Source organism: Coffea eugenioides, chromosome 6 (genome assembly GCF_003713205.1).
Source record: "Coffea eugenioides isolate CCC68of chromosome 6, Ceug_1.0, whole genome shotgun sequence".
Lineage (NCBI taxonomy): Eukaryota > Viridiplantae > Streptophyta > Magnoliopsida > Gentianales > Rubiaceae > Coffea > Coffea eugenioides.
Window position 1 is genome coordinate 1,846,024 of NC_040040.1, and position 25,765 is coordinate 1,871,788.

Consider the following 25,765-nt stretch of genomic DNA (forward strand, 5'->3'; position numbering starts at 1 on the left):
GAAAACAGGTATAAGTATTCAATTGTTAACACTATAATATAAACAAAAATTTCCTGTCCTAGCTAGTACCGGAATTTTTCTTGCAATTAAATATTCACTTAACGGGTAAACATTCACTTAACCTGCAATTTGCATGCACAGAAATCTGCAATTTGCTAATAGTACAAAACTTGTTTCCCTGATCACTTTGTTTTCATAAATGCCAACGCATATTTAGTAGAGGACACGTCTTCTTTCCCAGTATTATCCTGATCATTATACATTTCATTTTTTTTTCTTTTTCCATTTCGTTTTATGGACAATAGAACTCGGGTGGTTTAGTCATATATTATGCCAAAAGACGAAAGTAACCTGGCCGAATGAAAGTCGCCAATTTTAGGCAGAAGATCAGGGAATAGGAGGGATACCAAAAGCACAAATGGCCACTACATAAGATCCGCCTGGATTACATCCCCCCCAGAAGGCCGGAAAAATGCAAAAAATGTATCATGATACATTCTGGGAGTTCTATTATACAACACAAATTACTCTCTCCTCGTGCGTAGTTCACTCATATACTCTTTTGTTGTTGTTTTTTTGGGAGTAATCAGTAATATACGAGTAGTTCACACACTGTTTGAGCGGCTACATCTCACTTACCATAGAACTCTAGGGGTTGAAAAAAGGGAACACGAGGAGAAAATTTTCCCCTCAAGGAACTGCAGAGGGAAACGCCCGGAGGGACTACAGATCTCCTTCTACTCGACCAAATGACTTTTCTTTCTCAGCCCTCTTCTCTGCTTCTCTCTTCTCCCTCCTTTTCTCCTCTCTTTCGATAGATTCTGCTTGAACTCTCTCCATAACAGTACTAAAACCTGGAATTGTCCTCTCCAGCTTGTTGTACACTTGGACACTAAGGTTGTGGAAAATGTCAAATAGCGTCTGCAATAAAAAGGCAGTAAAATGTTCAGTAACAAATATATGTACGTGCAGACACCAATATATCTACATCTCATGTGATGACAAATAGATCCATGTTTCGATCCAAGTTTCGATCACGCGCATAAAATAATTTGAATGATAGGTACAAGATGCACATAGAAGAAATGAAGATCTTCCAAAATCCAAAGCTTTAAGTGGTGGCTTGTGTTGCAATGCACAGAAACATATCCGAGTCTCTTTGATTCAGATTTACCTTTGCAATGTAAAGCTGACAAAATTAGCTGACCTAGTAAAAAATTCAACAAGTACTATGAGTTAGCGGTAGATTATGTACCCTGACATCCTTGTTCCACTCTTGAATGTATGGGGGGCCAGTTGTGTATGAACCAAGAGGTTCACGGTACCACTCCCCACCATATGTAATCTGATCCATGGCTTGCTCAACACTAAGAACCTCCCATGGTCTCAACCCAGGAATTACTTTTGCTAATTGATACCTGTCTCAACAAGTAACGAGTAAGTTTGGATCAGAAAATGGAGCTGAAGCAGTTCAACTCTAACTAAACTACAGACTCTAATATCAAGAACAGTTCTGAAAACAACCTGATCATTTTAAACCAGCATTACCTGCCATAAGAAATATAAAGAAAAGGAGTTCATAAATATGATACCTGAGATCCTTGGGGATAAACTTATTGGGCATGTGGTCAGCTTCCAAAACTGACGTCAGCTCAGAGCCACTAGCCCATAGAAACAAGGCATGACTAGGTATCCTTACACCAGGCCAAACACCTTCATTAGCTTCCAGCACAGCTAAATCACGTCTTTTGCTTTCATAAGCTTCTTCTTGGAGCTGCTTGTACGTTTTTTGTTCATGCCCCTTCAGAGGTGCCCAAGGGGGCATGCCTTTTTGTAACTTGTGAAGGGCAGCTGTTGCAGCAGCACCAAATCTAACTGGAATGAAGCCAAAATATTTTTTTTTTTCAGAAAAGGAAAAAAGATCTCAGCGTCCGCAGTCCAGACAATAACTTCCCAGGTGAAGAACACTAGTTACAAAAAAATCAGAAGCAAAAAATAAATAAAAAAAAAATCTTCAACTGCATATCACTATTAGAAGAAGTCCAGAAAAGTTTGCAAACACTCAAATCTCAACTAAGCCTAGCTTTGTAAAAGGCCTGATATACTTGATAGTGTCTGTGGATGGCTGCACATATCACTTCCCAGGTAATGCATTTCATTTAAGCATCGATTCAAAAAATGAACCAATCAATTAATGGTATGAATTTACAAGAATATTATGTCCATACAAAATCATACAGAGAGAAAATATTCCCTCCCTGAAATTGCTTACACCCTAGTACTAGGCCACTAAATGGTCCATTTCATGCCTAACAACTGTAGCACATGTTCATAAAGCAGATGATAGCACAAGATATTAGCAAGTCTATGCAGCAGAATCACGTACAAACCTTCCCAAGTGGCAATTGCTCGTTCAAGACCATAAACCATGCCAATTGGTGCCCATTCATCCATGTCATCGCCCCAAATGAAGGTGTGTTTGTCAATAATTCCAGCCCCCCATGCAGTCTTAAGCTGGATCAACTCCATAGGCCCTCTTGTTCGGCCTAATCTATCCTTGTAGTACCAACCACTACTTCTCATGATAACTGGCATGGAGGTATCATAAATGTGATCAATTTAGATGCCATGTAATGCACTACACAGTAAGATAATGGAACTGTGCATCTATGAGAAGCCTTCATATTTCATCCATTCTATTGGACACATTGCCTTGCCTTACATTCCAAGACCAAATATATTGCCAAGATATGAGTAAGATATGGTATTCAGAGCATCTAACCTAAGGAGTTTAGTTACAGTCAGATTAAAACAGGACTAACAATTCAAATAACTTCATAAAAACTGAAAGCATCATTAGATTAACAAAAAATAGCAACTAAATTCAAATCCCCAGTGTAAATAGGATTAGAGTATGAAGTACAAATAATTTAATGCTTGGCAAGAGGTAGCAACAAGAAAGAAATAGGTAAGGATAACCAATAAGTGGGCATGGTTTTTAACTAGGAAAAACTTATTAAAATTAGTAGTACTGCACGACTTACAAAATATATGTACCCAAAAGAAACAAAAGAACATTTTCAGTTGTTCCATCCAGGAAGCTCATAATGAAATAAGTTGTCAGAAAATAGTGAACTATGACATCTACAGCAGCTACATTCGCAACAAAAAAAGGCAAACATATAATTCACTTCAGAAGGTAGTGACCCAAATACACCAAAAAACTTATTACAAATAACATCCTGCTGACATAATTCACAAGCTTAAGATACATCAAATCCTCTGTATGTATGTTCTTACAGTCATAATAGCGTCTTTCAAGCCTCTTGTATCCGATAGCTTGAGCAACATCAATCGGTCTCCCTGGTGGATATGGCCTTTGACGGAAACGCCAGAGACCAAAGAAGAACTGCCTAGCGAAATCCCAAAATTTATCATCAGATTCCCTCTTTGTCTTGATTGCTTTCCTAGGCATTGGCCTCCCATCCAATCCAAGTACATTAGGGACTGCCTTCAAAAATATCACGAATAGGTTCTTCAAAAATTTGGAACAGCAAAAGTAGGCATTTACTTTGACCCAAATGTATTCAAGACAGAGTAAACATTATAACTGCAGCTCCTCCAATAAATAATACATTGAATTGACCACTTGTACTACCGAAATCAAACAGCAAAGATGAAGGCGTGACAATACCCTGTTCACATTCATATGGAAATTCCAATAAATTTTGAATTAAAAAGAGTTACTTAAGTCATTCTGTAATCACGTTCCCTATATAGTGCACCAATATCCATCAAACTCAAACTCAGGATAATCTTCAAGGTGGCATTCATTTGTTTGTATCCACTTTTTTTAAACAATAGAATCCTGCTGCAACTTAAGCTGACTGATTTTCTCGATCACACAAAATACCAAAGAATACAAGTCCACAGCCTCCAATCATCCAAGCCTTGAACAATATGACCACTAATGCTAGATACTAGCTGAAAACGAAAAATAGGTTTAAATTGAAGGTTTTTAACAGTAAACTGTTCACATTCAAAGTGGAATTCGCATATACTGAAAAAGAAGGAATTCCGTAATCACGTTTCTCACATGACTCGACCAAAATTCATCAAAACCACCACCAAATTCAAAGCAACAATTCCACAGAAGAAAAGGAGAGAATATGAATCCCCATAATAATACAGAACAAATTTTCATGCCTCCGCAATTTCGAATCGGAAACCAGCTCAAGCTGAATCAGCTTTTTAATAGCAACGAATTGTAAGTGACAATGGGGAAAGCACTAGCATGTAAACCCAAAATACGTTGATACTAATAAAAAATATCAGCAGCAAACCTTCCACAGTTTCCTGTCTTCCTTTCTGTAAGGGGTGGAGTTCTCTTTAAGCTCAAGTTCGTTGATTTTGTTAGCAATTTCCTCAGCGCGGGCCAAGAACTGGACCACCGGGCTGGCCCGAAACTCTTCCCACCGCTTGGCATTCTCCGCAAGCTCTTCGGGCGTGGGGTTTTCCAGCTTCTCAAAAACGGGGTCTTCATTTAGGAGCCTCTCAACCTCAGGGGTGTGCCTATAATCCGGCAAATTCTCGCACTCCCAGTAGAACTGGTCTAGCATTTGCTCGTATTTTCCGGGGTTTGCGGCTTCATTTTTGGGTTTTTTGGGAGAGGGCTTAAAAGATAAGGCTGCAAAATTTGGGGTGCTGGCTTGGGGTTTAAAGGGATTCAGGTTTTCAAAGAGCGAGACAAGATTGATGGGTTTCTTGAACCAGTTGTCGCCGTTGAATGGGTTAAAGTCGAAGTTGAGTGAGGCCATTGAACGGAACAACTATTGCCTAGAGGGTTTTGAGGTGAAAATGCATATCGCGGGAAGCCGGGGGCTTTGGGTAGGGAGAAGATAAATTGAGAATGACAAAAACCATGAGAAAGAGAGCTTTGACAATGGAGGAGCAACTGTTGGCTGAAACGGATGAATCATCCAGTACTACTAGTTAGTAGTAGTGAGTGAAAAGAGATTGGGCGGAGTTGTTTAGGTTTAGGGAACTGATCACTCACTCAGGGCCTGGGATGACTGACAAGTTTGATAAGAAAAGAAGAGATTGGGCGGATTTCGTAACAATTGTGGCAGCCCAGTGCGATTTTTGAAGCCCAAATCTTGCGTCTGAGGCATTTCTTTCTTGTTGCCCTTCCCCAAGCTTCTGAGTACAATTATTTCAGATTTTGCCTTCTCTCTTTCATCTTTTGCACTACTCATCTTTTGGTTGTTGGATTGGAGCCCACCAAAGAAAGAGTCGGGCCAACAGCTCTATCACGTGGGATACTGGGTAGGGCCCCCTACAGAATTTCTAAAATCACGAAACTGATGCTTTACTTTTTTTTTTCTTTTTATTAATCTATTTTAAAAGAAAAGAAATTCATAAGCGATACGGTAACTAATTTATTCCACATCTCACAGCGCTGCCGGCTGGGTTAAAAAAAAAAAAAAGATCAAAATAATAATATAATAATAATAATATAGTGCTTAGTACTAAGCAAAGTGGAAAAGTGGAGGTAGATGAAGAAATAAATTAGAGCATTGATTATAACAATTAGAGCTGACCAATGCAAGTGCTGTCTTACAGAAAAGGAAAAGTTGGAAAGATGAACAAAATAAAAAGGAAGAGGAGATCAGTAGTGTATGATGATGGCATAATAAAGCGAGCGATAACTTTCTTCGAGCTGCGAAAAAGGGCAAAAAAAAAAAAAGCAAAAAGATTTGTGTAGCAGCAAGCAAGAAGATTGAGCAGCTAGCTGCACCAGAAAATCCTTTAACAAAGAGTTAATGGCATCTCAGAAACGAACATTCGGATTTGTTATCTTTGCAAGTCTCTTCATTGTTTTGGCGGTCAATCAATCCGCTGCTGCTGTAGCAGCTTCCCCGCCTTTAGATCAGGGTAGCAGAAGTAGCAGCATTACTTTCCGCGGCGGAAGGATCAGGAATTCTTCTGTAGCGGCCGCCAGTGGCTATCCTGATGAAGAAGAAGATGATGATGACGTCGTGGTGCTGTCCCTGTACTACGAGTCTCTGTGCCCATACTGCGCAAACTTTATAGTGAATCAACTGGTGAAGGTGTTTCAAACAGATCTCGCCTCCATCGTTCAACTCAGGCTTGTCCCTTGGGGTAACACCCAAATTACACCAAATAACGCATGGGTTTGCCAGGTACAGAGCCACAGCTGACAGCACAATTTATTTAACCCGGTAGTTTTGCAGAGCTCGCTTTCTCCCCTGATTAATATTATGGAACTAAATTAAAGTGGAGTAGTATATTTCATGCGCTTGCAGCACGGTCCCGATGAATGTAAACTCAACATGGTGGAAGCCTGTGCTATCTACGCTTGGCCTAATCCGGTAAAATAATCCTCTTATATGCTCTACTTAACGTGATGGTACTAACTATCTCATCAGATAACGATTTATGGGTATGTTAGTTTGTTAATTAACGAAGACGAGCTAATTAATGATGGTTGGAACCCTCTAAAATTGTGAACTGCATGGATTGTTACAAAACAGAGAACGCATTACCAGATTATATATTGCATAGAGCAGCTGCGGTTAAACAACAGATGGCAATCTTGTTTTCCGACGCTGGGACTGACTTCGACGCCTATTTCGAATTGTCTCAGCACAGGACTGGCAGTTAAGGTAAAACTTATTTAGGAGAACCTCCAACTTTTGCTCCTGCAGAGACTTGCCATGTAAATACTGCTAATGCTATGGCAAGATATAACTATGCAGAGACCGACTATACTAATGCTAAGGCAAGACTATAGTCAGTCTCACTGGATAAAATTGTATAAACACCTTCTTGTTTCGTTGTCTCTCTCTTTTGTTCTGTTAATTGGATAAAATTACGATATATTTCTCAAGTTTTATACTACAACATAAACAGATTCTACTGCTCCTATGATTTCACCATGCAGCTTGAACGAGGGTATGCTGATGAAACTGCTCGTCTTAATCCCCCTCACAGATTCGTGCCATGGGTGCTTGTGAATAATTTACCCCTTCGAGAAGTTATTATCTCTATCTCTCTTTTACTCTCTCTCTCTCAAACACACCCACAGTCCCACACACACATTTTCCTGATTATTTTGTCTGTTTATAGGACTACCAGAATTTCGTGTCCTACATCTGCAAAGCTTACCGGGGTAGACTGACACCCCAAGCCTGCAAATCATACAAGCTGGAGGTCAACTCAGTTAATATGGTGAATCCCATCCAGGCATGCTTTCCAGAGAATGCTACAAGCGGGATACAATTCGATCCTTCAGGACCTTCACTTGAACAGCCAGGAACATACAATTAATGCCACAGAGATAATGAAGGAACCTCCAAAATTCATTCCCCGAAGGCCACTTTCCATGTCTATCACAGAAGGAAAATAACATCGTGTTGAAGTTACAGAGTCAAGCTATGGCCCTTGTGCACGCATGCTGATGTTATACTATTTCAATCAGTGTTTTTTTTTTTTTTTTTAAATAATTTAATTGGGAGGACTCGAATCCCAAATCAGTACAACATAAGTTTCCATCACTTTTTAACATGATATCATCGCATGACGTACATGTAATCATTTTTTATGTACACAAAGATTAGATCTCATTTTTTTAGGAGAAATAATGAATATGATTCAGTCATATTCTACTTTTTAAAAAAAATAAATAAATATGGATCGGATCATTTGTTTAACTATAAATTAGATCTAATTTTTTTACTCCTAAAAATATAGCCATATGTGGATTACGTGATAAATTCAAGGAAAAAAATAATTAAAAATTTAGGTTGAAACCAATTTTTACCTATTTTATTTAGTAAACGATGCAAAATTATGATTTTAAAAGTGAAAGACGAAAGAATTTATTTAACAAAATATGAGAAATATTTTGAACGATTTTTCCTAATTTTATTGATCATTCACCTCTTTGAAATTGGTCCCTGTTGCAGATGTTGAAGTTGGGTTGTGAGACACTGCACCACAATGGCCTCCAAAATATTGAGCACGTATATGCGCTATATTATTGCTGTACGATTGGAATATACATAATCAATCTTCAATCTATACAAGATCAATTAACCACATGATTATGTGCAAAACTTTGTTAGGTATTTGTTACCCTCCTATATCCAGCTAGAAACTCTTACTATTGGAATACCTCTCCACTCCAGGACAATTTCATTCTCGTTTTCTTTTTGGAAATTCACCTTGTATGAAGCTTTTTGTTCATTCACGATTTCTTTGGCTTCAATCAAGCAGTCTCTGCTCATCCTCCGGCCATCCAGCCCGCATAATGGCTGACTACCCCTGGCGTCTTGCCAGTGCTGGAACCAGGAATGTGAGGAAACATAAGGCGCCAAGAAAAGACTTTCCATAGCAATTCTTGCTTCTGCTAGATAAACAGGGAAGTTGCACTCCATTGATTCGAATAAGGCCTGGTAGTGTGTGAAATGGCTGTTAAAGAACGAAGAATATTCAGGGCAATTTGCAAAATTGCCCCCTGCTTCTCCATCGCCAATAGTTATGATCCCCTTATCGCCGGCAGAATAAACTAATAAATCCTTCGCTAGCGTTAGAAACTCCACGACACGACTTCTGTCGGCCCGCCGTCCCATGTGAGGAAGCGCAACCATTAAGTTGAAGGCCAACCATTCTCTTGCACCGCCTTTCTTCTTCGTTCTTTTCATCTCAGCCACTAAATCTTCCAGCGCCATCTCCTCAACATTCAAACTGAGGCCTAAAGATCGAGCGTGATCATACAATCGCTGCCTTGTTTCTTCGAAAACCCAACAGGAATCTCCTGATATGATGGATGTCAATCTCAATGACTTTCCCTTCCGGCTTATTGAGTCCATCAAAGGAGGCCATTGGATCCCTTCTCCCATGTCGAAGTCTACTATATGAATTGTTTCTGCGTCACTTGGCATAGCCTCTAGGATGGCTGAATTAGCAGTAAAGTGGGCAAACCTCCCGTAGGGGAACCACTGGTAGAAAGCCTTGAAAGCAGCCTCAAAATTCTTGGTGGACTGCTGCCTGAGGTAGCTGCCTTGGTTCTCTGCGGATTGGAAAAGATTAAAGGCAAGGCGTTCCAGGGCTTCTCCTAGGGGGTCGATTCTTTCAGTTATGCGTCTCACTATCACCTCGGCGAGCTCCTGGTGACCATTCTCCACGGCTTCTCCAAGAGCCGTCAATAGGTGATGGAGGCCCAATTGGGTGTCTGTTCCCATGTTGTTCACTGGAGGGAAAGTCAGGCTCATGTTCTCTGATGGTGTAGCATTCATGGTGGATGCCGAGCCGGGTTTGCTCTGTTCCATTGGAGGGCAAGCACTCCATGCGTCTGCTTCCGGAGTCAGCTGTGAGGAAATATAGTCCTCGCCGTTATCGCTTTCCTCCAACCATTGGCAATCTTCCTCGATCGCCCCACTGCTCGAAATAGGCTCAAGGCCGTCCATAATATGCGCCATGGTATCCCCGCCTCGCTTCTCATCATCGAAAATTAGGAATTCAACAAGGCTATCAGGGGAAGTCACGGCCGCAAAATATGAATCAAAGGAAATTCCAGAGGATTTCTCGGTGGCGAATGAGGAAGAAAAGTCGTGCGGTTCGTCTATGCAAATATCCATCGGAAAACTGTGGAGTCCAGCATGATCAAGACTTACTGTGCTGTAAAGTGCGCCATGAAGGCTTGAAGAAGTTGGGACCCATCACTTTTTTCTTGCTTGGGGGGCTAATACCTGCTTGACTACTAGGGGGGAGGGACTCTCAATTCTCGAATGATGTTGGACTTGGGAGAGATTAGGATTTCCACCGGCCATATATATATATATACTATATATATATATATATACGCACAAATCATTATTTAGGTCGTAAATTAATTACTTACACGCATAAAAAGAGAATTACGAGCCCTCCAACACTCTATTATTAGTATTTATTGCTTTTACTCCGATAGAGTATTGATGACGAGTCCTCTTTCTATTCTTTGGAGTGTCCTTTGATGTAATGTTTTTTGTTTAATGTTAGACAAATTAGTCAAACAATTCCCGGTAATCGCTCATTTCTTTCGAAGTAATCACCCGTTCAAAGGGTGAGAAATTGACAAGAAGGCACGTATTTGAGTATTAGCGGTCTACACGGGCCCACATGTCTTCTTCACGGTTGAAACTTGAATGGAAATTACATACAGAGACAAAACTTCAGCTGAGGCTTCAAATTGCACCATCTTCTTCTTCACTTTAAGGTTAAGAGAAGAACTTTGAGTCTGCGGTTGTCCATTAAAATGTGCGTTAGGAAGAAGACAAAGACGTAGTTTTGTTACATGTTACATGTCTTTTCTTCTCCCATTGAGTTTTAGCCTTTTGAAAAAAAAATATTATTGAAAGGCTAAATCCACACACCATTATCCTAATTAAATTCACATCTTCGCCCCTTGTTCGGTATACAAATGTGTATTGATAACTTGTACTATTAGTAATGAAACTTGTTTAAAGTGTGAGTTTAAGATGAAAGAGTGTGCAATAACAATTATACAAAATTTAAATTTGAAATGTAACTTTTATACATATGAAGAGGTGAATTCCGGATGATTGGACCGAATCGAAGGAATTCACCTATCAAATCTCTGCACAAAGAGCATGAGGCATTGTCTTCCGGTCCCACTCCGATGGTCAAGTCAGTTCGGATACCCAATTACAAACTAAAAGCAAGGGTCTTAGTATTTCTAGTACGTGTGTGAGTGAGAGTATGTAAGTACCCTTCCTTTGGATGGAAGGGTATTTATAGTAGACAATATAATGGGAAGAATGATAAATTTCAATTCCCATGGGCCGTAGGCTGACAGTGTCACTTAGGCCTGATGGAAAGGACATAGCAGTGATCATGTCATTCTATCATGCACAAGTCAGCATTCCCAATGGTACGTCAGATGTCAGATAGAAAGTCGAGCTGAGGTGAAGCCACCTCGGAGAGATTGAGGCCAGGCCCAGAGGGCGAGACAACAAATCGAGGTGGCATGGGACTTACGGAGGTCACCTCACCTAGTCGCGAAACCGAGGAGGAACGAGGTGAACGCCCTCAACATACGTTATAGATTTAAGGATAAAAAAAAAAAAAAAAAAAACTTCTCGTGGTAAATCTAATATACAAAAAAATTCCTTGTAATTTCAAAATATACAAAATAACACCTCATACTTTGAACTAAATTGTAAAGTTAACGAAAATAATTTATTGGAACCTAAAAATAATTTTTTATAGCTAATTTTTAACAAATATAACTGTTCTATCCTTTAATCCCTAATTCTCTCTCTCTAGAGAATGAACCAAATGATTTTGTTGAGTTGCCTTTTGTTTAGTTACATCAGGGCATTTTTATCATTTCGTCTATCCCCATTAATTTTAACAGATTCCGTTAACTTTACAATTTAGTTCAAAACATGAGGTATCGTGTTGTAATCACGGAAAGTTTTTTTGTATATGAGATTTACCATAGGATTTTTTTTAAATTTTTTACTCTAGATCCAATAGTGTTAGTGTAAAAACTGTTAGTATATATATAAGATTCACTCTATTATTATTGTTATTTATCATTACTATTTTTTCTCTTTTAGTCCGGAAGTGCAAAGGCAAGACGTGAATGGATGGAAAGCCACATCATATTAGTGATGAGCTGTAAGAAAGAATGGTAATATTGCAATTCAACTCACATCAGATAGCCTTCTGTCTAGTAATTTGTGCTGCTTGAACTGTGCGGCACAAGAACTGATCAGAACAATGAAGGCAATGCATGGTTTGGAGATTTGGTTGATATCATGAAATCAAGAAAGATGTTTTTTTCTCTCTTTTTTTTTCCTAAACGAGTGGCGATGAGGATAGAATAGAGTCACAAAGTAAAGATATCTAGGGAATTGGTAATCTGATTTGCAAATCTTTAAATTTCGTCATTTTGCGTCTGCTAGTTTACTAAACTTGTATACGCATGGAGATCTTATTATCAGTTTACTGGACCTGATATAACTTTTCTATAAAAACCTCTTCTCATCCAGCAGATGCGTATCTGTTCTATTCAGCCTTATCAACACTCTACCAATAATCAAGAAGCACCACAGTCAAATGTCCATTTTTAAATCATTGCTCCCCGCACACCTATGTATATATAATGTTACATTTGCCTGCAGGGGGGGTTTTGCTGTGAAGACGAATTGCCTGCAGGGGGGATTTGAGGGAACCAAAATGACATAAGCTTTGGATTACACACGATCTGGATTTAGATATGGATTTGGATAACAACATGGGACGTGGGAATATAGAAATCCAATTAAAAGAACGTATTTACCTCCCAAATGTGGGAGGATGTATGGTGTATGATTTCGTCATTTTGCTGAAATTTTCTACCTTAGCTGCTTTGAATGATTGGCAAAGCTTGAGACTGCACTAGTTGCTGCTGGGTCTCATTTTACTACCATATCTATCTGCTGCTAACGTTTGTACAAAGCTGTCGTTTCTTCAAATTCCTTAATTACGTTGTCAAGACTCCAGATATCAGTTCATTTGCAAAACGATAAACTTTTTTTTTTTTTTTAAATTACAAAAATAGTAGTACAAACTATTAATAGCAGAAATAACTACTTAGATTTAGCTCCAAATAATCCACAAGATCTACACTGAGTGCCTACAAAGCTGGAACACTTAAATATTGGTATTTATTTATTTATTATTATTTTTTGGTTCGTTTTTAAACTTGAAGAGTCTAGACGGCCATTTAGTTAAATCGAGGAATGTCAAATGTCTGAAGAGTTAATTCTCAGGATTAGTGAGATAACGTATGTGAAGCATTTTTGACAGTTTAGCTTTTTTTTTTTTGTTTTTTGGTCTCCCTGACTAATGAAGATAATTAATCCGATACAAAGTGCGTATCTCTTCAAGAGAAGAAAATACTTCTAGTGCATAAATATGCACGCGTGCCCCCCAGAAATCCAAGATTTGGTAAAAGGAATGAATTTAATACGGGAACAATATAATCAGTAGGATTCGTCCAGGGCTAAATTAGATTTTGTCCGTATATCAGCAGTTATTTGGATTGCTGAATTATTTCAGATACTATATCGCTTGTATCATAAACACATTTTTCAATCCACCTTTTTAGATTTTCAACTATTTTTTATCTTACACCCATTATATGATCACAAAAAATATTATAATAATTATTCCAAATAATATGTTAAATAATACTCTATCCAAACACACTCAGTCTTCTATCTACAAGTAATAAATAATAAAATTATATATATATATATATATATATAATCAGGTCGGTTTGCAAGTCAACGAATTGATTATTTTTAAAGTCGAGTTCGAGCTCAAGTTGAACTTTAATTCGAGTTGCTCGTGAAGCAGCTTGACTCGTATTCAACCCTACTCTTTCGACCTGCTTTAAACTGCCGGCGGTGGGTCGTCGCTTGTAGATTTGCGTGCTTAATGTGAACCACTAATGTGCTGCATACCCCACTTTTGAATGCAGCAATGATACCCTCTCCGTCTCGAAAAAATTGGAAAGCCTATGTACTAACATCAACTGTTAGTGGATTTTTGGGAGGGTGGGTAGTTGCTTTTCATGGTAGGGTGGGTTTTGGAAGTTGGTGGTCTTGAGAAATTCGCGAATGGTTGAAGTGGAATGACTGTTGTTTAGTCTTTTTTGTAATACTACCAAAAAAAAAAAAAAACAATGTAGTAGCAGCTGTTAGCATCCTGCAGCTCCCCTTAAACAATAGCTTTCAGACACATGGGGATGGACATGGAGAGACAATTCAGCCAACGTGCTATATTTGGCTGGATTATGTCAACTCCCCCTTTTTTTTTTGGACGCATTTTTGTAGAACCACAGTTTATGGAAATTAGTGTCAAAAAGTTTTTGCTTACTGCCGGAAATCTCGAGACGGAAGCTACTGCTGCATGCTGCTTTCATTCATTATCACTCTTACTAGTATTATGTTGAGCACTCAGTAGGTATCAGGGACAACACTCTCTCTTCTGTGGATCATCTGATAATGAATGATGAAAAAAAAAAGAAGAGGAAAACAAAATTTCACTTGGTAGAGCGTGATTGACTCCTCTCTTGTGGTTGCCTCCTCTCTGCTGTCTTGATTAATTAGTCTGCTAGTTGCTCCAGACAATTGGACTTCTCAAGGCTCTCCCTAGTCTTGCGTGCATTTTTTTTTTCCCTTTTTGTAGTTACACAGGTCACTTCGCTTGGAGTCTTGCACTTAGCCACAAAATTCACACTTGATTCCCGGGGGGGTTTATTATTTCACTTTCATCTTTTGAGCTAACCAGCCCCCCCTTATGAAATTCCCATGTTCTGTCGTGGCTTTTTAGTTTCTAGCCAGCCAGTGACTCACTTTGATTTTCTAGTTTTGGGTTTTCCACTGGAACCGCATCTGATGCGCTTTTGGCTTTTTGTCAAAGCTGGCTATGAGTGTGCTGATCAGTCGATTTGATGGGAGGTGTCTGTTTTATGAAAATTACGTTGCATCTTAATAGGGTTTTGCCTGATGTTTCTTTCACGCAATTGCGGATTCAATAGCGGCCTAAAAATTCCACCCCCCCAATATGTTCCAGAAACAAAACTAGAAAACAACATATTGATTTTACCTAGAAAAACAAACTGAATATCGACGAAAAATTTTCATCCATAATTTTTTAAACGCGAGCTTTTTCAGAAAATTTTCATCCCTTCTACTCCCTCCCTAAATAAAGGGACGAGAATCAATGCTAAACTGCTTATGGTCACAATCTTTGTGTCGCATATATGGTCTCCGTTCACTAACTTTTAATACTCGCTGGCTAATTTCTTATTTCTGACGTAACGATTTGGACATTTTGATCCACGGGGAAAAAATTAATCTGCAAATTGTACAGGTGTTTCAACATCAGCCGAGTCTCCCTCATGTTTATGTTAGACCTGTCAATCGGGCCTAATGAGCCGGGCTTTGATGAGCTCAAACTCAGCTCATTTAATTTGAATCATTTTCGGGCTTCGGGCTATAAGTTTCGGGTTCGTAAATGTGAAGCTCATACTCAACTCACATAATATTCGGGTTGTGAGTCTTAATCGGGTTTAGCCCAAGCTCACTTATTACTCCTTAATTTTCTTAATATAATTACTATAACTATTAAGTTGTAAAACTAATTTAACATTTACAAGACTATAATATTAAAACTAAACATGAACAAATAATAGTTCTTAAAACGTATATAAACCAAAAATTTTTCAACAATATTTATATTTAATCCATTCAAAATGCATGAAAAATAGTAATAAAACATGCGATCATAAGCCAATACATCTTTAAAAGTTGAAACTTTTTTTATAATCTTGTGATTTAAATCCAAATATGCTTGATGATTTTTGTGTTTGTAGACCAAAAAAAAATCAACCAATATTATGCCAATACAAAAATTTACTCAACCAATAAGAAAAATTAGAGATTTAGTTATGCATTACCAATATTGGCTCTCAAGAAAGCTCATGAAAGAGTTTTTAGATGTATTTTTGTGTTTTGTAATTTATGTATATATTTAGTATTTAGTAATAATATATTTGGATATATAATTATACATAATATCAAAATATAAATATTATATATATAGGTAATTAAAGGGCCGGGCCTATATCGGGTTTGAGCCTAATAAGGCCCAAACTCGGCTCACATTTAATTCGGGCCTAATTTTTAGGTTCAAACTTAGACCGGCTCACTAAATAATCTGGCTCATCGGGCTTTCTGTCGGGCCGAGTGAGCCGAGCTCGGGCTGGTCCAGCCCCATTGACAGTTCTAGTTTATGTTTTCAGATTAGACAAACGAGAACAAAAAAAAAAGGAGGATTTTAACTTACTTTTACACGGGTTCCCCCAAAAAAATTGGACTGCCAATTAGCAAGCCAACCAAATTTGCATTTTGTATCGAAAATTATGAATATATTAAAAATTCCAAGGATTGAGAGTAATAATCTTCTTCCTCTAAAATCTTGCAAATTTTGCTGAACACAAAACACAGAAAGTAGAAGATCAATCCCCATAGCCGTAGCAGATACACTCTCATATTGTCATTGTAGGGATTTTGGAATGGGTTGAGTAATGGACTGACCGGTGGCTCTTTTCATGAGGTTGGGCCAAATGGGTTGTCCGACCCTATTAATTGGATTAACTAATATGCAACATCCCTCCTGGAAGCAAATTGTAAGGAAGACAAGCAATAAAAAAGAAGCCCAACACGTAATGTGTTGGTTTACTGATTCTTCCATATTTATCTAAGAATTAATGAGGAAACTCCAAAATGCAACTGGAACGAAGTTGATGGCAACTGGAAACTCAAATGTACAGCAGAATACTGCTACCAAAAAACATGGGCAGATATCATATCGGCGGATATTATTATTTTTAGAGCCTTCTCGCTGACGGTGGGTGACAATTAAGCGATCATTAAGCAGAAATCTATTAAGTGATCATTAACCAATAATACTAAGCAGAAATCTATTAAGTGATCATTAACCAATAATACTTACTTGCATGGGTTTTTCAAATCTGTGACTTTTATAGCGACAAATAGTCTGCAGAAGCAGCGAATATGGATGAGTTTGAGAGCTGCCAACTATATATATTTCTACTACAAAACCTGGGTTTGGCAAATTGTAACAGACTAAACTTGGTGGTGAAAGCTATTTTCCTTCATTGACTGGGTCGAATTTCTTTCTTTCTTTTTCCTTGGCTTTATTATACAAATGGATGGTGGTGGTTGACCTGTTGATGCTCACTTCTAATTTATATTGTGTTGCTTATTTATTTTTCGTATTGGTTCGCCTGTTTTCTGTATATATAGTAGACTGCTGTTATGGCTGATGATGCGGAATCTGTGTCCAGAATATAGTATCTTTTCTTGTGGAACAGTAAGATTAGGGCATAACTATTAAGGGAATGATATTATCCTAGATGTGAATTTCGAGGACGAAATTCTTTTAAGGAGGGGAGGATGTGAGGACTCGCAAATTTATCTATTTTAAACTCTTATTATTAGTTTATTTAAATATCTAATTGCCCGTTTGCCCCGAATATTTCATTTCAATCTTTTAGACCCAATTACATGGAGCTATGGCTTACGTGTATTTTTAAAATGACTTGTTTCAAAATTTAATTTTTGAAAGCTTGTTTAGAGTGAATAGTGGATGCGCGTTTGGAAACAATAATTGAATCGAGGATACAATAAGTTTGGAAAATTGGAGACTTATACATTAGCCTTAAAATAGGTATTTTTATGCCTAAGTACTCAAGTATTAGTTAGTTGTACTATCGTTATAAGAATTTCTTGGAAGTTTCACCGTAACGCGTGCAAATTGAAATTTCGCGTCTATCGAACCGGAGCAGTTAATTGGAGATTTAAGAAATTATTCTAGACTATTAAGAGTGAATAATTATAATGTTTAAGAAAGTATATTGGAGGTTTAGTGAACAAGTGAAGCGAACCCGAGCGGAATCGGGCACGAAACGCACACGACCGCGCACTATTCCTAGTTGACTTTGAACCAATTTTGGGCCACACACTTAAGCTTCCTAAAGAAGCTTTCTCATCAGCAAACACTCTCTCTTTCTCTCCTCAAAACAGCCGACCAACAAGGGGAAGAAGAAGGACCAAAAGCACTTCATTTTCTTGCTTCATTTCGTTATCAAATCCCTCCAAAATTTACACACAACTTGCAAACCACTTGGAGATCAACTTAAGCTAGGCAAGGAGCTTGTTTCTCACGGTTTTCTTGGGCTTAAAGTGACCGAAAATTTCTGCTCTAGTCATCTAAGGAAGTAAGTGATGATCAACCTCTTGAATCTTGGTTTATATAAGTTATATTACACTTGTGAGCTCATAGATTCATGTGGGCTGTTTTATATTGTTGGAAATCTTGTGAGTGGGTTCTATGAAATCCCACAATGGCTTGATGATCTGATTTGATGAGATTTGATGTTATTTATGTTGGATTAGTGCTTAATCTAGTGAAAATAAGTTGTGTTGTGAAAGAAAACTCAAAGGAAGTGAGATGACCAAAAGTGTCGATTCTGCCCCTGTTTTGCCGTGACCATTAGTGCACTTTTTTGTGGTTCAATTGACTTGATTTTGATGTAAATATGTTGTGTGGGTTGTGTGGAAAGTTTCCATGTGAGGACTCGAAAAATTTACTTATTTAATTTCTTATTTCTAGCTTATTTAATTATTTACTTGGCCATTTATTCCGAATATTATTTTCTAAGCTCTTTAGACCTAATTACATGGGTCTATAACTTAATTATATTTTTAGAGTGACTCGTTTCAAAATTTAATTTTTGAAGGCTCGTTAAGTGAGAATAGTAAATATGGGATTGGAGTAAATAATTGAAACGAGGATACAGTAAGTTTGAAAAATTGGAGACTTGTACATTAGTCTCAAAATAGGTATTTTTATGTTTAAGTGCTCAATTATTAGTTAGTAATACTATCGTTATAAGAATTTCTTAGAAATTTCGCTTTATCATGCACAAATTGGAAGTACGCGTTTTTACGCGCGCGATTAATTGAAGGACCTTAGATTTTTATTTTGGGACTACTAAGAGTGAATAATGATGATATGAATGTAAGTGCATTAGAGGTTTAGTGCACTAATGCAACAAACTTAAGAGGAATCGAGCACAAAACGCGCGCATATACGCACTATTCCTAGTTGACTTTTGAAGCAAATTTTGGTCACAAATTTTAAAGTTTCTCACGGAAGCTTACCATCAACATTAGCTCTTCTTTTCCTGCTCCAAAAAGCCGATCAAGAGGAAGCGAAAAACAGCTTCAATTTCTTCTCCATTTCTTCACTAAATCCTCACCAAATCACCTCCAACTTCAATCACACTTTGCTAAGCATTTGGGGATTATCTTAAGCTACCAAAGAGCTTGCTTTTCCATGGTTTTTGTGAGCTCTAAGAGGACTGAAGTTTCTGTTTAAGTCATCAACAAAAGTAAATAACGATCAACCTTGATAATCTTGATTTATGGAAGTTCTATTGCACATCTAAGCTTATGCATGCATGTGGGTAGTTTGTTTATGTTGAAAAAATTGTTGTGTGGGTTCTATGAACTCCTACTTGAATTGAATGGACTGATTTATGAATGATGATGCTATTAGTGTTGGTTTAGTGTTTAAATTAGTGGAATAATGTTGGGTTATTGGTAGAAATTCAAGGAAGGTGCAATGAACAAAAGTGACCATTTTACCCCTGCCATGTTCGTGCACTTTGGTGCAACATTTTGAGGTTCTAATGACTTTTTTGTTATGTATACATGTTATATGAATGGTGTAGAAAGTTTCATTGAAAAATCACATGATTTGGTTGGTCAATTGTAGTGATTTCAAAGGTTTAGCAAAACTGGAAAATTTTCCCGGATTGCCCAGGCAGTCCTTTTCTTTCTGGCATAACTTTTTCCTCCGATGCCAAAATTGAGTGCCGTTTGTGGCACTGGAAATTAGACATTCCCAGCTTTCTTACGGTATAAAATGCACATCCTGATTCCACATGAGTAATCTGTACCAACCATTTGAACTTGGCTGCCCTGTTTTGTTAGTTCCCTGGAAGGCAGAACATGAACTACAACATGAGGCTCCAATGTTTACTAGTTGTGGGCAGATTTTGGAAATAGTTTCTTCTGAGAAAGTGTAGTTTTATGAATGTGTTTTCCAATGCCACCAACCACGTCCAATTCCGAGTTGAATTGAGTGATTTGTGGCCGTATTTCGAAACTGACTTCTTGAAGGAAAACCCTCCTTTTGGGCAGAATTATTACTAAACTTGATTGAAACTTGTTAATCGAGATTCTTGGTGTTAATCCCCTACCAAACCTATTTTGGAATGTTTATTAGACATTGTCTACACCAATGAACCATGTTGAAGGAATTTCCTTGGCCAAATGCTTGAAAACGGAGAAACGGAAGTCCAAGGCAGATTTGCCTTGGAACTTCTTGGGACTTTAGCGGTTTTATTAACCGACTGCTAATTTTGGTGCCATTCCGAGTCCGTTTCGATACTCAAACAAAGTCCCAAAGTTTGTAACTTAAATCTGGAACTCCGATTCTTGTTCCGCTTGTTTTGTTTTAAACTTTGAATGCAACTCTAATTGTGTTTCAAATTTGAAAGGCTAGTTCAAATTCTGTGAATTTCACCGAATTTCCAAAGTTGGCGAAAAACTAACCCCGAAACTGTCTAGCAAGTTTTAAACAGCGATTTTGAGCCAATTTTTGAATACCTTCCATTTGGAATCATGGGAAAGTGCATTGTAGGAACTTTTAGCACTTTGGAAGAAGTTTGCAATGGTACCAAGTTTTTCAATTTTAGACTTGTAAAGAGTGAGATACGATTTTTCAAAGATCTCGTATCAAAACTGAAATTTTCAGAACTTAAGGAAATGGAGTTTTTCGAATTCTTTTTTTTCCCTCGATATCACTTGAACGTTTTATACTTGATTTCGAAGATGAAAACTCGATTTCTCTTGTACTTTAAAACCCCACTTGTGAGCTTTAATTCGCGAGTAATTTAGTCCAATTTTAGTGAAATTTTCTAGGACTGTACAAGCATGCAATCTTCCTTGATAATTGGGGTTTATAAGTGATTGCTCGCTAATAATTGCTCAGGCTCGCATGAGGACCTTCAAGAGAATCCTACGGTAGACGCTTAAACTTCAAGTAATATTTTGAGGGAATTTCCGAGTTGAATTGAGTGATTTGTGGCCATATTTCGAAACTGACTTCTTGAAGGAAAACCCTCCTTTTGGGCAGAATTATTACTAAACTTGATTGAGACTTGTTAATTCGAGATTCTTGGTGTTAATCCCCTACCAAACCTATCTTGGAATGTTTATTAGACCTTGTCTACACCAATGAACCATGTTGAGGGAATTTCCTTGGCAAAATGCTTGAAAACGGAGAAACGGAAGTCCAAGGCTGATTTGCCTTGGAACTTCTTGGGACTTTAGCGGTTTTATTAACCGACCTCCCATGCGTATTTTTCTATGAAATTTTACATCGGAATAGCCCTTATATGGTAGTACAATAATGCTAATTTTGGTGCCATTCCGAGTCTGTTTCGATACTCAAACAAAGTCCCAAAGTTTGTAACTTAAATCTGGAAATTGCCCAACCATCTCAATTTTTCAGCAACTTTGAGCTACTATAACTTGGTGCTCAAAATTCCGATTCTTTTTCCGTTTGTTTTTTTTAAACTTTGAATGCAACTCTAATTGAGTTTCAAATTTGAAAGGCTAGTTCAAATTCTGTGAATTTCACCGAATTTCCAAAGTTGGCGAAAAACCAACTCCGAAACTGTCTAGCAAGCTTTAAACAGCTACTTTGAGCCAGTTTTTGAATACCTTCCGTTTGGAATCATGGGAAAGTGTATTGTAGGAAATTTTAGTACTTTGGAAGAAGTTTCCAACGGTACCAAGTTTTTGAATTTTAGACTTGTAAAGAGTGAGATACGATTTTTCAAAGATCTTGTATCAAAACTGAAATTTTCAGAACTTAAGGAAATGGAGTTTTTCGAATTCTCCTTTTTCCCTCGATATCACTTGAACGTTTTATACTTGATTTCGAAGATGAAAACTCGATTTCTCTTGTACTTTAAAACCCCACTTGTGAGCTTTAATTCGCGAGTAATTTAGTCCAATTTTAGTGAAATTTTCTAGGACTATACAAGCATACAATCTTCCTTGATAATTGGGGTTTATAAGTGATTGCTCGCTAATAATTGCTCAGGCTCGCACGAGGACCTCCAAGAGAATCCTACGGTAGACGCTTAAACTTCAAGTAACATTTCTTCTTGGTTGACTTGGTGAGTGTCAAGTGCATGATTACTTGAACTCCTGTGAATTTGATTCATGCTTACTTGGTATCCATGACTTGAGATTTTGAAAATGGAGACGAGTGTGTACTTTATCGCACTCATTCTCATTTGAAACCAATGACTCATGATTAACTTGCTTGACAAGAAATGAATGACCTGCTGGACATGACACGAATGTTTGAATATATCACATGCTTGCTTGGCCTGAAATAGTATGCTATGGCTGCATACGTCGCTGGAATGAATCTCCTCGACACTCAAATGTACATGGGAGATGCCCAAACTCATAGGCTGACCTTGGAACTCGAGCCGGCATGGGCTTGGTCGGGAACCTCGGTGAGCCCATGAGAATTACATGATAAGCTTGATCTATTGGAAATATCTTGCTTGGCATACTCGTGGAGTATCGCCTTATAAATGATGTTCGGGCCCGGTGGGGGTTGTAAGGTGGACGGACATGAGAAGTAGGTGGAGATCTACGGATTGGGAATACCAACCCGGTTGACGGAGAGTCATCATGGGAAGGTATACGAATGCCCTGACAAACCATGCGGAACTTAGCTCCTGAGAGCTACTATATCCTTGAATTGTTTCTGTTTATATTTCATTGAAATTGTTAATTACTCACACTTTATCATTTGACCTGTTATTTGGGCTTGCTACTTGGACTATGTGCTTGCATGTGTGTTCTTGGCCTTACGAGCGTTTTGCTCACCCTGTAGATTTGTTTTCCTTAACAGGATTGGGCATGGATTGAGATTCGAAGGAACTCCCTTTTGATGTACTTTTGTAATAGGGTTTGCAATGTACTTGACTAAATTTTGGTTGTTGCATATTTTGGATTTAAATGTATCTTTCGGAGATCCTGATGTAAGGATTGGATAACTCATGTATCATGAACTTGGGATGTAGTATTGGATATCATCCAAAGAAGTCTTCCGCACTTCTTTACTTTGTCTTATCGTTTTAGAACTATTGTCTTAAGTTTGAATGGATATTGTCTTGAGTCCTGGCGAGAGTTGGGTAGGCGTCCTGCGGATACCCTATGGTTCGCCTTAGGGAGAAGTGAGATCGTTACAGTTGGTATCAGAGCCTAGGCTCTAGATCTTGTAGTGTATCCTAAGCTTAAAGTTTAGGATGCCTGACTGTGGGATTAATTTGAATATTATGTGAACTGGAGGATCTGTTGTATCCTAGGGGTTAAAGAAATTGGTTATTTGAGAGTTTCTTACTTGGGACTTGTAGAAATAAAAATTGAGGAATTAGCTGATGTTATATTGAAGGAAAACATGGGATGAGAGATTAGTAGTGAAAGATTGGACGAATTTGAATTATTATTATACTTGTAAGTGTGGAAAGAAGTGAGGCAATTATTAGTACTGGCTAAAGAGGATAAGAGACCGAGATTTGATGGTCAAACTCCATTTATGGTGATTCTGAACCAAGATAAAAGAGTTTCAAAGGAATAAAATGCATTTTCCCACCCATTTACCTCCTAGAGAATTTCTACTTTGAAATTCTAAAGAAAAAAGAGGATGTACTAGTTTTATTTTCAAACGATGATTGGAAATAATATATATATGCTTTAAGTATGTATAAATTTCCGATTTTTGTAAATATGTGAATTTTACTTTGTGAGGCCCCAGTCCGTTCCTAAGTCGATATTAGGGTTATTTGATATTCGGTATAGAAAAATCAGGGTTTTATGGCTAGGAAGGAAACCCTAATTCGGTTGAGCTTGAAAATCCTAGTTTATGTATTATGATTATAAGGTTCAAGCTATAAGTTATATGCGGTATTCTAGTGTGTGCCTTGACGTAAGTAAATATAGGATTTGTTTTAATTACAAAGGTTTAGTAAGTTTGAATGATTAGCAAACCTCTAGTGTTACAATATTAGAAAGTTTAAGTGGAAGATTATTTATCGCCCGCCTTTTCTACATTTTCTTGATTAGAAAAATTTTCAGGATAATTTTTATGAGTAAATATGGGTTTTCGATGATTTTTCAAGTATCGGTTAGATTTTGAGAAAATAAGAACGTATATTGGATGTGGGACCCACTAGTGCGGTAAGTTATGAAAAATTCGGCCAATTAGGTTAAATTCTGGATACTGTGTAAAATTTATCGGGTGCTAAGAGATAAGTAGAGGATGTGAAGTGATTGATGTGAGAGGAAAAAGAAAAGATAAGATTTGCATTTAAGGAGTGACAAGTGTCAACCTTTTATTGGATTTGACTTATGGAACACTATTCATGTTTTTGACTTTTGATCCAATTAGTTAAATATCTTGAAAATTACCACAAAATTCACTCTTTCTTACCTCCTTATGGCCGGCCCTCTCTAGCAAGAAGAAAGAAAAAAAAAAACTCTTCAAAGTTTAGCTACTACTTAGCTCAAATCAACCAAAATAAGTGCTTAAGTTAGTTTCCACTCCATAAAAACCTTCTCTTTGGTGTTAGTGAGTGATTTGGTGAAGTTTTCTTGGAGAGCTAAGGTGTCCTACAACTTCTCCTCTCTTGTTTACTAGGTAAGTGATGCTTAAACTTCCTCCTATACTTAATGATGTTTAATTTGTGCCTAATGGGAGCTAAAGTGATGGATTATGTGATTTATTTCTTGATTTGAAGTGATTTGGTGAAGTTTTTATATTTTTGAGGAATTTTCTGGTTTAATATGAATGTGATGTTGTGGTCATCTATGATGGTTGATAGTGAGGGGGAATGACTCTAGTAGGTGTGAATTAGTGATAATTGCAACCAATTTTGGGTTTGGATTGAATTGTGGAAAGTTAGGGTTTTATCACCCCTTATTCTGTCCGGTTTTGGATCATAGGGTTAGAGGCAGAATTGGATTTTGATTAAAACATGAAAGTTGTAGGTATTGATGTGTTTGAGGTGCCTGTAAAATTTCAGGTCATTTGGATTAGTGTAGAGTGAGATATATCGATTTTACTGTGGCTGTTCTGGGTTGATCAGGATGGCAGAACTGCGTTTTTATTTGGCTATTTTGACTGGAATTACTTTGGATTTGGATATTTGTGTCTTCTGATGAAATATAGAGGAATGTTTTACCTACCATATTCCTTTGGAATCAATGCATTTGGACTTGTATAGACTGAGTTGGACTCATTACAGCATTATGTGATTTGCAAACCTGTTTTGGTAATTCTGGATTCGTATTTTGCATATTTGGCCTAGTTGTGCTAGGATTTGGATTGAGTGGCTTTCTACATTGTTGTATCCCCTTAAGTTCTGGATATCCCTGTAAAATTTCAGGTTAAACGGATTAGTATAGCCTGAGTTATAAACGAAATACTCAGACCTGTTGTGACCGTCAAATTCTGTTACGTTTTTGGAAAGTTTCTGACCGTGACTTTTCGATTTTGATAGAGTACGATCTGGGTGTCGACTTCTTCATAAGAAATGTAGATCTTGGCCACAGCTTTGAAACGCTATAAAGTGCGTCAAAATCCAAGTCCCGTAGCTCTAGTTATGATCGAAATAAGAATGCATGTCAGAACTGTTTTTATATCCGGACAGTTTACGACTGAAACTTTGGCTTCACATTTGACTGGATTACAAGCTGTTTGGGCTTGCGACCAAAACACCAAACTTATAGCGCTATATCAGAGCTTTCTAACGCCCTTGGAAATTCATGAATCGGATTTATAAAACCTGAGATATAGCCGAGCAAACAAGGCCTGCCCGTGAAAATGACCATTTTCTGGTCAGATCTGTTTTGGTCCTGATGACCAATTTCCGTTCCGAATTTGGATTGCCGACCTTCATGAAAGTTGTTCCATTTCGAATGAACCATCTAAATACCAA

The 25,765-nt window shown here is 37.7% G+C and overlaps 3 protein-coding genes across 4 annotated transcripts; 1 reads left to right on the forward strand and 2 right to left on the reverse strand.

Annotated features, from left to right (window-relative positions):
• Positions 1-402: 402 nt before the first annotated feature.
• LOC113774939 (protein TIC 56, chloroplastic) lies at positions 403-4,982 on the reverse strand. Its single transcript, XM_027319602.1, has 6 exons — positions 4,344-4,982; positions 3,301-3,511; positions 2,391-2,588; positions 1,593-1,875; positions 1,256-1,418; positions 403-921 (listed from the first exon to the last, which is right to left on the reverse strand). Exons 1-6 carry the CDS (start codon positions 4,815-4,817, stop codon positions 724-726), a joined length of 1,527 nt encoding a protein of 508 aa, XP_027175403.1. The 5' UTR covers positions 4,818-4,982; the 3' UTR covers positions 403-723.
• Positions 4,983-5,714: 732 nt separating this feature from the next.
• On the forward strand, positions 5,715-7,512 carry LOC113775936 (gamma-interferon-responsive lysosomal thiol protein-like). 2 transcript variants are annotated; one of them, XM_027320990.1, is made up of 6 exons: positions 5,715-6,203; positions 6,327-6,392; positions 6,555-6,686; positions 6,965-7,057; positions 7,150-7,362; positions 7,407-7,512. In XM_027320990.1, exons 1-5 carry the CDS (start codon positions 5,823-5,825, stop codon positions 7,348-7,350), a joined length of 873 nt encoding a protein of 290 aa, XP_027176791.1. In that variant the 5' UTR covers positions 5,715-5,822; the 3' UTR covers positions 7,351-7,362; positions 7,407-7,512. The 2 variants fall into 2 exon arrangements, with proteins under 2 accessions (XP_027176791.1, XP_027176790.1); XM_027320989.1 differs by having other exon boundaries at positions 7,150-7,512.
• A 650-nt stretch (positions 7,513-8,162) lies between these two features.
• On the reverse strand, positions 8,163-9,662 carry LOC113772803 (nodulation-signaling pathway 2 protein-like). The gene has a single exon (XM_027317282.1). The coding sequence runs from the start codon at positions 9,660-9,662 to the stop codon at positions 8,163-8,165; it is 1,500 nt and encodes a 499-aa protein (XP_027173083.1).
• Positions 9,663-25,765: the final 16,103 nt, after the last annotated feature.